Genomic DNA, 13,888 nt, shown 5'->3' on the forward strand with positions numbered 1-13,888 from the left:
ATGGCTCTACTGGCCCGGTCATATCATACACACACACACACACACACACACACACACACACACACACACACACACACACACACACACACACACACACACACACACACACACACACACACACACACAGTGTATCAGGCAGGTACCTGTACTCACATGGACACTAGGCCTGTTATATAGTGCCCTGCTGAAGTGTGTGGTTGCCGTGTCTGCTGCTGCATGGAGACTGGACCCATTGCCAACTCCTGTATTCTTTTCCCACACATGATTTTTTTGGGGGGGTTTTTGCACTGGTTTCTTTTCCTCTCTATCTTTCTTTTTACCTTTCAATTCTCTTCCTCTCCCTTTCCCCCAGTCTCTTTGTCCATGACTCTTCAAGAAAAGTGCTGCTCCTATTCAGTGATGGGCAGCCGGGATTCATTAGCTTACAATCCAGTGCCACATTTTCCAAATGACCTGGTTTTACTGGTCCAATTTAATCCTGGTTGAATGATCGCCTGGTTGAACTGGACGGTTACACTTTACTTGACGCCAGCGTCATACGTATGACATAACAGTGTCATAATAGTGTCATGAACGAGTCATAAACATAATGCCAATGTCATAAACATTTTATGGCCATGAAAAGTTGACATTGTAAGGCCTGTCTTTGTCATAACCAATTTTCACTTGAAGACAAAGTTGTACAATGTTTATGACATTGACATAATGTTTATGACACATGCATGACTGCATTATGACAATGTTATGACACTGTTATGTCATACGTATGGCACCGTCGTCAAGTAAAGTGTTACCAACTGGACAGGTAAACCAAGTCAACTAATGAATCCAGGTTGCAGATCACTGCTCCTACTTTGACTGTGTCCATGGCATGCTCTCCTGCTCCTTTTTGCTTCCCAGTGCTGATCTGCATTGTTGTCATAGGCTGTTTTTTTACACTTTTTGCTGTTGTTGTTTTCTTTTTTTAATTCAATCACGTATGCCTTCACTATTTCATCACGATTTTTTACTACCATATTTGATTACATCATTTGTAATTATCCACTCCCAATGTCGCAGTTATTATTATTATTAGCATATGGCATTCTCTCACAAGTCTAACATTCTCCAGTGCTTAGCTTAGGGATGTAAACTTTAGGCATTTTACCATAGAGGCTAATACTAATCAGAGTATAGGTCATGTGCGACATGGATAAGATCATCTTTATGTGTACATAAGAGTCATTAAAGCTGCTGTAAACATGATTTTATATGAAGTATATATTTTGCCATGTACTGTGTACTTTCTGGATTTGGAAGTTATACAGTAGGCCTGCATTATATATCGAAACAGCTAAAACTGAAAACGGCTAAATCTCCGCAGCTATATGACGTTCCAATGATGCCCTCCTTTAACCTACCAAGATCGGCCCTCTCTGTAAAACTCTGTAGAGGGAGTCGGTTTGGACGTTTGACTTTGACTAGGCTTTGACTACTTAGGCTTTTCTTGTTTTTGTTGTGAGCTCAACCTAAATATTTAGCGAGTGTAGCTGCTGTCTACTTTCATTTGTACCATAAAACAAGATAAAGAATTATCTTGAATTATTATTAAGTAATTATCTGTAGGTGGGAGGGGCTGAAGGGGGACTGTGTCACCAGGACCCCACCCAACATGGGCCCCAACACAGTCAGGATATTATGGGGGGTCCATTGGGTCTAGGGTTGCCAACTGTTTAGGGGAAGAATATGGTACACCTCATGTGTGCTCGGGTCTTTTTTAATTTCTTAGACGCAATTTCATTTAACCAAATTCCTGTTTCAGCTCAACACAGAACCATACTATTGTTTCTAAATGCGGGACGATTCGGTATTTCAAGAGACGGTTGGCAAAGAGTCCAAACAGCCCAAAATGTAGTGCTAGACCCGTGATGATCAGTGTGCCATACAGTAGAGGAAGATAGAGGCGTGTGTATATATGCATGCATGTCTGTGTGTGTGTGTGCATGTGCACACAGCACAGGTGTACAATATATAGGCTCTTTTCCACTGCCTGTTTTCTACCCGATACAGTAGAACGCAGCACGACTCGGCCACCACTTGTTGCTTTCCAATTGGGCATGACACAGCTCAACCAGCTGGCTGAAGCGAGCTTAGCGGGTCTTTCGCTGCCTTCTACCCAAATCCTGTCCTCACCAGTGAATCCAAAAATAATCATGACGGACAACAGATCCACTCTCTTGGAATGCTCTTTAGTATGACACTGTATTACTTTGAAATTAAAGTCGAAGGCAGAAATCAACACTAGTATCTAAATAGGATGTCGCAACTATTTATAACCTACTTCGATAGGTGAGATATCTGTCAGTAACATTACGTTAAGTAATGCTACATGACAATGCCAAAAATGTAACTCCAACCATAATCCAGGTAACACGGTTTGTAATGGAAACACAAACCGGGCTGGTTTAACAGCACCACTCAGCTCGATGTGACACGGCTCGGCACAGCCGGGTTCTATGTGGAAAAATGTCTTATGTGGGTAGCAACAGGAGTTTGGAAATCATCTATCATGCAGCTTCTCCGAGCAGCTCTTGGCTGCACTTGGTCTATGGTAATTGCTTTAGCCTAGCTAATGGGTTAGCATTCACACAAGTTCACACACATGTTGTCTACGGTACTTGCACAGTTAATGGAGTAACTGAGCAAGCAAGACAGACAGAGAGGGGTAGAAAGAGAGTGAGTGAGAGAGAGAAAGAGAGATAATCACTTGTACACAGCCTTGCCCCATGCAAGGGCACTTGTTCAATAGAGGAGGAGGAGGAGGCATCTTCTACGCACACACTCACACCACATTCAAAATACACCGCATTCCACATTATTACGCAAATTACATTTTTCACTGTTTCCCCAAATAATCAATACAAATGACAGTCGTCATAATTTTCAAGTCATCAGCCATTAGAGTACAATTAAAGCGTTTTTGAATGAACCTCCCAATGATAACGGTATTTTTTAAAATATTAAAAAACGTATTACGCAAAACAGTTTTGTATTGTTGTTATCCAAATTTCTCTCTTTTTTTCCCATTTACACCAAAACAGTGGGCATTTGGTACCATCTAAATTACATTTCAATGTTCAAAACTTGGTTATAAGCTGTAACTGGAATGCTGCATTTAACTGAGTGCGTTTACATGCAGTTCAGTATCCCGAATATGAGGCATATCCCGGTTATGATCATATACACATAATGTGTTTATATGCGCACAGAACGTTATATCCCATCTACATTCTTGGCCGTTATAGAATTCTCTTCAAATGCGTGTAGCCTGGATACCAGCAACAGCGTTCCATGGGAAGCCCCTGTATTCGGGATAAGGTGTATACATGCGTCAGTATCCCGGCTTCTTTCGGAGAACTCCACCTAGCATATCCCGATTTGTCAGTATCCCGAATAAGGGCTTATTCGGGATACTGAAGTGTTTATATGCGCAAATGCAAATTCGGGATACTATCCCGATCATATTCGGGATACTGAACTGCATGTACGCACTCATTGAAGTCAATGGCGGGGCATTGCATGGGAGTTATGGAAGCCAAGATATCCTTGATGCTTTGCTCTCAGCTGTTTTTGTTTGTTTGGTCTGGTGACCCACACTTCACTCTTCAATATACCCATAGATTTCCCTGCCACGTTTAGGTGCTTTGAAGGTGATGACATTCTAACTCACCAGACATAACATCCCATTCATTTTCAATGGGGTTTTATGTCTCGTGAGTTAGAATGTCGATACCGCCAAAGCACCTACAGGTGGCATAGAAATCTATGGGTATATTGAAGAGTGAAGTGTGGGTCACCAGACCAAACAAACAGCTGAGAACAAAGCATCAAGGATATCTGGGCTTCCATAACTCCCATGCAATGCCCTGCCATTGACTTCAATGTTAAACGCAGCATTCCAGTTACTAAGACAAAGAGCTTATCACCAAGTATTGAACATTGAAATGTAATTTAGAAGGTACCAAATTCCAACTGTTTTGATGTAAATTGGAAAAAAAGAAAGAAATTTGGATTACAACACTACAAAACTATTTTGTGTAATAATGTGGAACAGAGCATTTTAAGTTTTTTATTATTTAAAAAAAATACCGATATCATTGGAAGGTTCATTCAAAAACTTTTTAATTGTACTCTAATGGCTGATGACTTGAAAAATATGACGACTGTCATTTGTATTGATTATTTGGGGAAACAGCGAAAAATGTCATTTGCGTAATAATGTGGAATGCGGTGTAGTAATTAAAGCTCAAATTTACAAAACACAAACACCCTCAGACACGCACACATGCACACACACTCTTTCACTTGCTCTCTCTCTCTCTCTCTCTCTCTCTCTCTCTCTCTCTCTCTCTCTCTCTCTCACACACACACACACACACACACACACACACACACACACACACACACACACACACACACACACACACACACTCTCTCTCTCTCTCTGTCTCTCTCACACACACACACCCTTGTTTAATGTCTCCTAGACTTTCACACACTTTCAGACATGCGTGACCGTATTTTGAACCTACAGCTCGTCTGGAGGGCAGACGCTAATTACTTTAGGAAGCATCACAGATTCTCTCTCTCTCTCTCTCTCTCTCTCTCTCTCTCTCTCTCTCTCTCTCTCTCTCTCTCTCTCTCTCTCGCTTTCACGGACACACACACACACACACACACACACACACACACACACACACACACACACACAAACCCACAATTCATGACCGATTTAGAACCTGTCTCATACATTCTCTCTGCTCCGTTTCATACACATGCCCGCACGCGCACACACATGCATGCACACACACACACGCACACCACACACACACACCCCACACACACACTGCTAGCACACACCACAACTTCTCTTCTACTTCTTTTTCCTCCCCTAGTATTTCCCTAACCTGGTTCTCACGCGATGGTTCTGGAACATTGTCAATCGCTTAGCTCTGGAAAGGCGTAGGTGTGTTCAAAACAACTCGAACCTGATTGGAGAATTCACGTGGCTTTTTTTAAAATCACTACTACTTCAACCACTGACTTGTATATACCCCGCCCTGCGATCCCGCCCCACGATTCTGATTGGACAGGCTGTGAAATATCTGATTCCGTTCGGGCTCGTCTAAGATTTCCAGAGCCTTGTGCGAGCTCATGAAGTTTAACGAAGATGCACGAAGCACGAAGGGTCTGCGTGAGAGCCAGGCTAGTATTTCCCTAGCCTGGGCGAAAAGCCTACTGTTGACTCCGTCAATCAGTCTGGCAAAAGCCATGAGGAATCCGTCTCCGTGGAGGGTGGCAGATGGTGTGATGTTACTCTACCATTTAAATTAATTGGAGTTCCAAACTCAAATTAAAACCCATATTGTGCTTTATTAGCATGCCTGTTACGATATAGCGCCACAAAAGCATACAAATAACAAAACGAAAGTGTGAATATAGTTACCTTAACCAATCAGTAAGCGTCACCACTCTCAACTGTTTGCTGATTGGCTAAACACTGAGAGAACCGAGCTCGAGGCTTTTGCCAGACGATGTGCGGAGCCAAAATCTTTGGGTGGAGTACATGGGATGGCGTCGCGAGGCTAGTATTTCCCCTCTTTTCTGTCATAATTTGCTTTCTGATTTCAATCTCTTTGCATTTCTTTTGCTCTCTCTCTCTCTCTCTCTCTCTCTCTCTCTCTCTCTCTCTCCATATGTGTCTTTTTTAGTTCTGGGATAATTGCATTAACTTCATTAATGTCCTGGACTGGGGCATAGATGTTTCGCGAAAGGGACTGATTTGGACTGCTAGTGATGTCAGACTGCTGGGGTGCACATTTTTATTGAACAAGTTATAAAAAAACCATCTGGCTATTTATTTTTTTAGGCACAGAAATTTGATTTTGATCTGTCATTTTCACGACTCTTTTTTTACGTTTAGCCTGGCTATCATGACCGATAGTTATTCCGAGCCTCTAGTTCTAGCCCAGCTTCTGATCACGGTTCTGATCAGGCATGCCTCTGTATTCTACTGATCAATGCTACAGTCAATCTTTTCTTATCTATTGTGCTCTTCCCAAATTCTACTGCTCTACTTGTTTTTTTTTATCTCACTGTTGTGTTAGATGTTAGCGCTGGCGCTGCATTGCATTACTGTAACTGCAGGCATTGCTGTGTTCTAATTGTCCTAGTTATAATATCAGACTAACACTATGACATGCAGACTGGACTAATGCAGCTTGGTACGCAGCGCTAAATACATACCCCAGAGTGCTCTCAGACAGCGGCTTCACATATGCAAATACACTTGTGCACCACACACACACACACACACACACACACATATACAAGAATCATGAGTATGTTTGTCTCCAACGGTTTGTCTGTAGCAAAAGGACGTGGCTACGATAATACATGTACAATAACAGGTGGCCATTATGGAGACAGATGTACAGTTGCTGATGACTGCACACGCACACGCACACACACACACACACACACACACACACACACACACACACACACACACACACACACACACACATACACACACAGCTTCTCTGCTGCCGCGTTTGCTAACACTTACATCATGCTTTGCTTCTTCTCTCTGTCTGTCTTTCCACCCCCCCCCCCCCTTCTATTTCCCCCTCCTCTCTTTCTGCGGTCATCTATCTTCTTCTCTTATCTCCCCTATCCCCCCATCTCTCATTCCACCTCCTTTCCTGTTTTTCTCTTCCTGTATTTTCTTTTTTCCTGTTTTTTCCCTTCTTCTATCTTTCTCTCCCTCTCTCTCCCTCTCTCTCTCTCTTACCCTCTCTCTCTCTCTCTTCTATCTCTCTCTCTGTCTCTCCTTCTCCTCCAGACTCTTCAGCAGCTTAGGTGAGCTCCACACCATTTCCCAGCGCAGCTACGGCACCACCTACACCATCCGACCGGGCAGCCGCTACCCGGTAACCCGCCGCGCCCCCAGCCCCGGAGGCGGGGGCTCCCCGGACCGCTCCGACCCCCTGGGCGCCCTGCGGGGGTACGGCCTGGCCTCCTCGCCCCCGCCGCCCTCGGCCTCCTCCTCCTCCTCCTCCCCCGCCACCATCCTGAAGTCCTCCAGCCTGTCGCTGCCGCCCGAGTCCAAGGAGGTGCGCTTCGTGATGCGCAGCGCCAGCGCCCGCAGTCGCTCCCCGTCCCCGGCGGCCACCCCGCCCCAGGGCACGCCCGGCCTGGGCTCGCCGCTGCTGGCCCTGCGGCCCTTCCACCAGAAGCCGCTGCACCTCTGGAACAAGTACGACGTGGGCGACTGGCTGGAGAGCATCAACCTGGGCGAGCACCGGCAGCGCTTCCAGGAGCACGAGATCGAGGGCTCGCACCTGCCCGCGCTCACCAAGGACGACTTCGCCGAGCTGGGCGTCACGCGCGTCGGCCACCGCATGAACATCGAGCGGGCGCTCAGGCAGCTGCTGGAGAGTTGACACCCCCCCCTTGGACACCACCACCTTCCCTACCTTCAGAATCACAGACCTCTCCACCCGCGACTCGCCCCCCTCACATGCTCAGAAATCACACACACACAAACACACACACACACATACAGTCCCAACTCAGCCCACGAGTTACTCACCTGTTGTCATTGGCTGATTTTTATTTCTTTTTTTCTGTTGTCGTCTTCTTTTCTAGCCCCTCCTCCATTTCTGGCCATCAGCCAATCAGAGAGAGTTTCCCTGACTGGATGTTGCATGAAAATAAGAGTGTTATGGTAACAGCAGCTGATGTTACTGCATCGGATACTGTAGCTTAGCATCATACACACTGGCTTTTATCCTTCTCTTATCTATCTATCTATCTATCTATCTATCTATCTATCTATCTATCTATCTATCTATCTATCTATCTATCTATCTATCTATCTATCTATCTATCTATCTATCTATCTATCTATCTATCTATCTATTCTACTTCCTTCTTTCTCTCCCACTGTAATGACTCTTTCCCTCCTTACATCTTTCACTTGCTCGCTCTCTCTCTCTCTCTCTCTCTCTCTCTCTCTCTCTCTCTCTCTCTCTCTCTCTCTCTCTCTCTCTCTCTCTCTCACCTGTGTGTCATGACCACTGGGGTCTGCTTGAAGGAGAATTTAGTTGCCTTTCAGAGTATTTTTTTACAAAGCCTGGCACTGGTGGACACATACAACTGAACTGCTGTGTGTGTTTGGGAGTGTGTGTGTGTGTGCGTGTGTGTATGTGTGTTTAGGAGTGTGTTTTTGTGTGTATCCATGTCCATGCGCTGCCTCTGGTATGAAGCGATGCGTACATGAGTATGTGTGTTTGCGTGTGTGCGTGTGCGTGTGTTTGTGTGTGCGTGCGAGTGTGTGAATGCGTGCGAGTGTGCGTGCGTGCGAGCGTACGTACGTGAGATTGACCAGTGTCCTGACATATACTTCTGACTGTGACTCTTGAGATGACATCCAGAGAATGTTTAACCAACACTAGTGGCTTCTTCAGGATCAGCTGTGCGCATCAGAGACCTCCCTCTCTCTCCCCTCGGCTCGACCAACAAGGGTCAGGCAGACGCAGAGGAACAAGAGCAGCAACCAATCAGATGAACTGAGAGATGTAGCCCCGCCCCCTGACAGAAGCAGTCCCGCCTCCCAAGAGAAGTAGCCTCGTCTCCTGCTTCTAGATGAATTTATCGAAGAAACGTTTTCTTCCACCGATTAATAACTCATTTTTACGAATTATATACATACATATATATAAATATATATATAAACATATATATTTGAAAGAAAAGAAATATATAGATATATAATTATAACATTTTGTCATAAATATATGAAATGAAACTTAAGGTACTTATATGGTATTATACGCCACTATAAAAAGGTTGCTGTTGAACATACATTTTCCCGATGGTCATCCTTTAAGGACCGTAGCATGAAGTTGCATCAGTTCTCCATTCTGTTTTAAATTTGAAACAGCTTTGATTTTTTTTTTGATTTTTTTTTGTGGTTATTGGCTTTCTTTTATGTTTGTTTATTTGTTTGTTTTGTGAAACCTTGTCTTCCGTCTCCCTTGAGGGTGTCCCGAAGTGACGCCACGGTGAACTCTGACCTCTTATGACCTCATCGCCTCTCGGCAGCCAGGGGTCGCTGCTACTGAGAGCATCAACAGTGAAGTGCCCTTTACCAGCGTGGCATGGTGGAGACACAGCACCCATACACACACACACACACACACACACTAGAGTGATGTGGTGGAGACAATACACACACACACACACACACACACACACACACACACACACACACACACACACACACACACACACACACACACACACACACACACACACACACACACACACACACACTAGAGTGATGTGGTGGAGACAGTACACACACACACACACACACACACACACACACACACACACACACACACACACACACACACACACACACACACACACACACACACACACACACACACAATAATGTGCTATGGTGGAGAAAACACCCAGTGTACTCTTGACACACTCGCACACATGCATGTACGCACACACACACGCACACACACACACTAGAGTTGCATAGTGGAGACCGAGGCATGGTGGAGACAGTACCTAGCACTGTACACACACACCTAAACACACGCACACACACAATAGTGTGATGGTAGAATTACACATCCCTGCACACATGTACATGTACACACACACACACTAGTGAAAACGTAGCCAGCACAGCACAGTTCTCTACCAACTCTCTCTCTCTCTCTCTCTCTCCTCTCTATCTATCTATCTATCTATCTATCTATCTATCTATCTATCTATCTATCTATCTATCTATCTATCTATCTATCTCTCTCTCTCTCTCTCTCTCTCTCTCTCACACACACACACACACACACACACACACACACACACACACACACACACACACACACACACACACACACACACACAAGGATGAGGTGCGGGGCCAATGAAGGCTGGAAGGATAGCTCTGCAATAACCAGGGAGCAGAACACTCCATACTAGACTATGAATGACCCTCTACAGGCACACACACACACACACACACACACACACACACACACACACACACACACACACACACACACACACACACACACACACACACACACACACACACACCACCAGAGGCCATGTAAGAGGCTTTTTGTAAACACACACACTCCTGATGTAATCAACGGAGGCTACTGTGAGTGGCTACTTAATTTGGGCTAAATTCTTACCTTTAATAATAAGAGTTGTTTGGTTTTGTTGTTTTTTTCTAATATTGTTTTATGGTTTGTGATCAGCTATGTGGCTCTTTTGTTGTTTGTTCTCATGGTTGGATTTTGTAGCTTGTGAAATGTTACTGCTTAGAGGGAGATTTTTTAACGACTCACCTAGTCTGAATTTTAGAACAAATTAACTAAAACATAAAGATTCTCTCCTCCGAACGCTCCCTTACTACTACTGCTGTAAATATGGACAAAAATGACAAATATTTGCTTTTTATATCAATTACAGGCAATGTATATACAATAGTTTTCATATAAATTTTTAAAAGTAAAAAAATATATAGATCTATATATGAATGTTTGGCATATATGCATAGTTAACCACCTGTGGGAAAAAAAGGTGAAGATTTTATTCTTTCTATGAACTCTGACGTACAGTAGGGGATAATTTGCACAAAATAAGGTGCTAGCATTCAAGCCATCATCCGTCATCAAAGCGCTATCATCCTGCCATGCCCCCACATCCTATTCTACTCACACGCACACGCGCACGCACACACACACACACACACACACACACACACACACACACACACACACACACACACACACACACACACACACACACACACACACACACAGTGCCACCTCCTTTTTACGTCACATAAATCTTCTCCTCCCACCACTTACTATAAATCTTACCCTGCCCATTTCAATTCTGAACACACATAGTCGCCAACAAACCTGGAAGTCGTAATTTCATGTCATACATGGTCAACTCTGAGCCTGACCATTCTAATTCTAAATGCCTATATACACTTAAACCTGTCCAGGCCAATTCGAAGAGTCTATGGTGAAAACCAAGTATTAACATTTGTAATTCTAAATGTGTATGGTTACCACCTTACGATTCTAATTCTGTGATCACCACTTAAATCCGACGGTCCCCTTTTCACCATCTGAGTTGTTTTGGGTGGTTAATTACAAAGCAATCTCATCCCAACAACTGAACTGTGATCCCATCACTCACATACTAATTCAGTAGTTCACTAATTCACCCAGCCATGCACTTCATACGTCTTACTTTCAAATGCCCTCCCCATAACGCCTTCAGACGCTGTAACCACACCACACCACTCCACTCCCACCAACCTCATTAAAAACTGACTTCACTGTAACTAAATATAAATTAAAAGTAATAATAGTAATATCAATAATCCCACCCTTATTGCCAAGACCAGTGGTTCCCAAACTGGGGATCGTGGAGGTAATGCAGCCAGGGAGGTCACAGAGAGAAGGAACTTTATAAAATGAACAGGATAAATCCACAGTTTAACAACTAGCATAATTCTATAAATTGGATAGTAGCTATTCAGTTGTGTGGTTAACTTTTCCTGTGAATTAAAATTAAAATTTAGCAACAACAAAATGGGACATTTGGAATATTGGAGGGTGGGGGGAGGGGGGCCAAAATGGTACCCAGGCCACGCTCTCCTACTAACGCAACACCTCCGGCGTTGCTTCTAGTCAGGCCAAGAGCAATGTAGATATCGTTTCTGATCTCCGGAAAAATCGGGAACCCCAACCACTTTGTCGGAAAACCAGTTAAACAGTAGCAAACCTAGGGAGGCGGGTCAACCATGCCGTTTGGGAAATATTCATTGTTATGCTCTTGGTCAGACCAAGTCTCCAAGAGATTTGAAAGTCGATGATAATCAGGCTACCAAAATGGAGTTGCAGCAGAAAAGGTTTGGGAGCCACTGGCTTAGCCCATCAATAATCCCTCCCTCCTCCCTCAGGCCCAACTTCACCTCACTCATGCCTCTTTTCCACTGCTGGTTTTCTGGTAGGCCTACAGCTCCACACAGCGTGACTCGGCCGCCACTTTTTGCTTTACGATTGAGCTGTGTCGTACCTATTCGAAAAGCAAAAAGTGGCGGCCAAGTCACAATTTGTTGGGCTGTAGGCCTAAAACCGGCAGTGGAAAAGAGGCATTACATGTTCATCTTCAGCTACTCAGCCTTATTCATCCCACGATAACCTCACCATTGCACATTATCCGCCTACTAGGCTACATACTACACACCTTATTATCCCAATGCTTGCCACATGGAGCCGTTGAAAACACACGCCACTGAAACCCCTCCCCCATAAGCCTCACCTCACCCCATGTTGATTATGTAGCTCCGCCCACTTCACATGAATCATCCGTGGCCAAGGATAACACTATCGGGACCCCTGTGTGTGTCTCTGAAATCTTCTGGAGACGCGTCTGACCGTCCATCGGTGTATATATTTATTATTTTATGTTTATCTGTTCACTGTATTTGACTCCCCTCTTCAAATTGACACTGTGCCCCCCCTCCCCCCCACGGTCCATCCTACAGGTGGCAGACCTGACTGATACACCCTGTCTGCAGACAGCAGACGATACTGTACACCTCATGCACACCAACGTGACATTTTTGACGACTCTTACTCTACTGTTCAGTGTGTGTTCAGATCCCTGCGCGCGCACACACACACACGCACACACACGCACACACACACACACACACACACTCAAACATATACATACCGGGAGGCCAGACCTCTCCAGAAGCCTGAAGCAGCAACTTATGAATGCGCTGTGGTGGTTATAACTGTGAGATCACTGACACATACACAAACACACACATGCACACAACTTATACTAGTGTTTGTTTACCATTTCACCCTTCTGTAGACAAGCGTGAACCACAATCCACTAATGTGTACCCTTTTGGGTTTTGCGCTTCTTTTTCCATTCATTTAGAGTTTCCTATGTATGGAGTGGTAGTTGAGAAAAAAAAGACAATGTGCCAAAAAAGTTAACATTTCAATTGTTGTTTTATTTTAGAGGAGGGGGGAATCACTTTTTTGGACTCTTGTATTGAGATGTTTTAGCTGTTAGAATCAGCACTATGGTGCCACCTCCTGGAAATCTTGAGTACAGAAGGGTTGATCATACACTGGATGTACAGCATTGACACTTTTGTGTTTTTTTTTGTTTTTCTTTTAGTGAGAAAAGGATTAATTATTTTAATTTCTATGTTTTGTAAAAGACACTACTGACCTGATTGATAATTTAATGGAATTTTCATCTGCATTTTTATTCATATTTTTGACTTGAAAAATATTTGTGATTTTATCGCTTGAAGTACATGAAGGGCGTGACTCCCGTGACTCCCCATTTCCATCTCCCCCCACCATGACTATTTAGGAGTGGCATGCAGGTTGGATCTCACGTTTTTGGGTTGTATTGGCTGGACATGGAGATTGGTTGGTGTGTACGTTTACCATATTAACCCTGAGACAATTGTGGGGAATGGGAGGAAGTACCTATATTTCCCATGATTCACTTAAAGTCTACGCTGTACGGTTGGCCATTTTATTTTCTGATCAACAAAAGCACAATAAATAACAAAAAACATGGTTAGAAAAATATGAGCTGCCAGCGACGTGTCGTCTTCTCATTTGTGTGTGTGTGTTCAGTGAACTAGAGTTAAATTAGAGTGAAATTAATTATCCCACACCAAATATAATGGTTCTAAATTAGAGATGTGAATTTCTAGATTAAAAAGCAGATTCTCTCATCGTAATGATGCTCATGT

General features: G+C 44.0%; 1 protein-coding gene across 1 annotated transcript in view; it reads left to right on the forward strand.

Moving 5' to 3' along the window:
* Positions 1 to 7,902, forward strand: part of shank3a (SH3 and multiple ankyrin repeat domains 3a) — a 301,455-nt gene extending 293,553 nt beyond the window's left edge. Inside the window, exon 28 of the mRNA XM_063197051.1 lies at positions 6,884 to 7,902. Within this exon, the coding sequence (XP_063053121.1) occupies positions 6,884 to 7,484 (601 nt within the window). The 3' untranslated portion in view covers positions 7,485 to 7,902. The remainder of the gene's footprint in view (positions 1 to 6,883) is intronic.
* The last annotated feature ends 5,986 nt before the right edge of the window (positions 7,903 to 13,888 follow it).

This window comes from Engraulis encrasicolus, chromosome 4 (genome assembly GCF_034702125.1).
Source record: "Engraulis encrasicolus isolate BLACKSEA-1 chromosome 4, IST_EnEncr_1.0, whole genome shotgun sequence".
In the NCBI taxonomy this organism is placed as follows: Eukaryota; Metazoa; Chordata; class Actinopteri; order Clupeiformes; family Engraulidae; genus Engraulis; species Engraulis encrasicolus.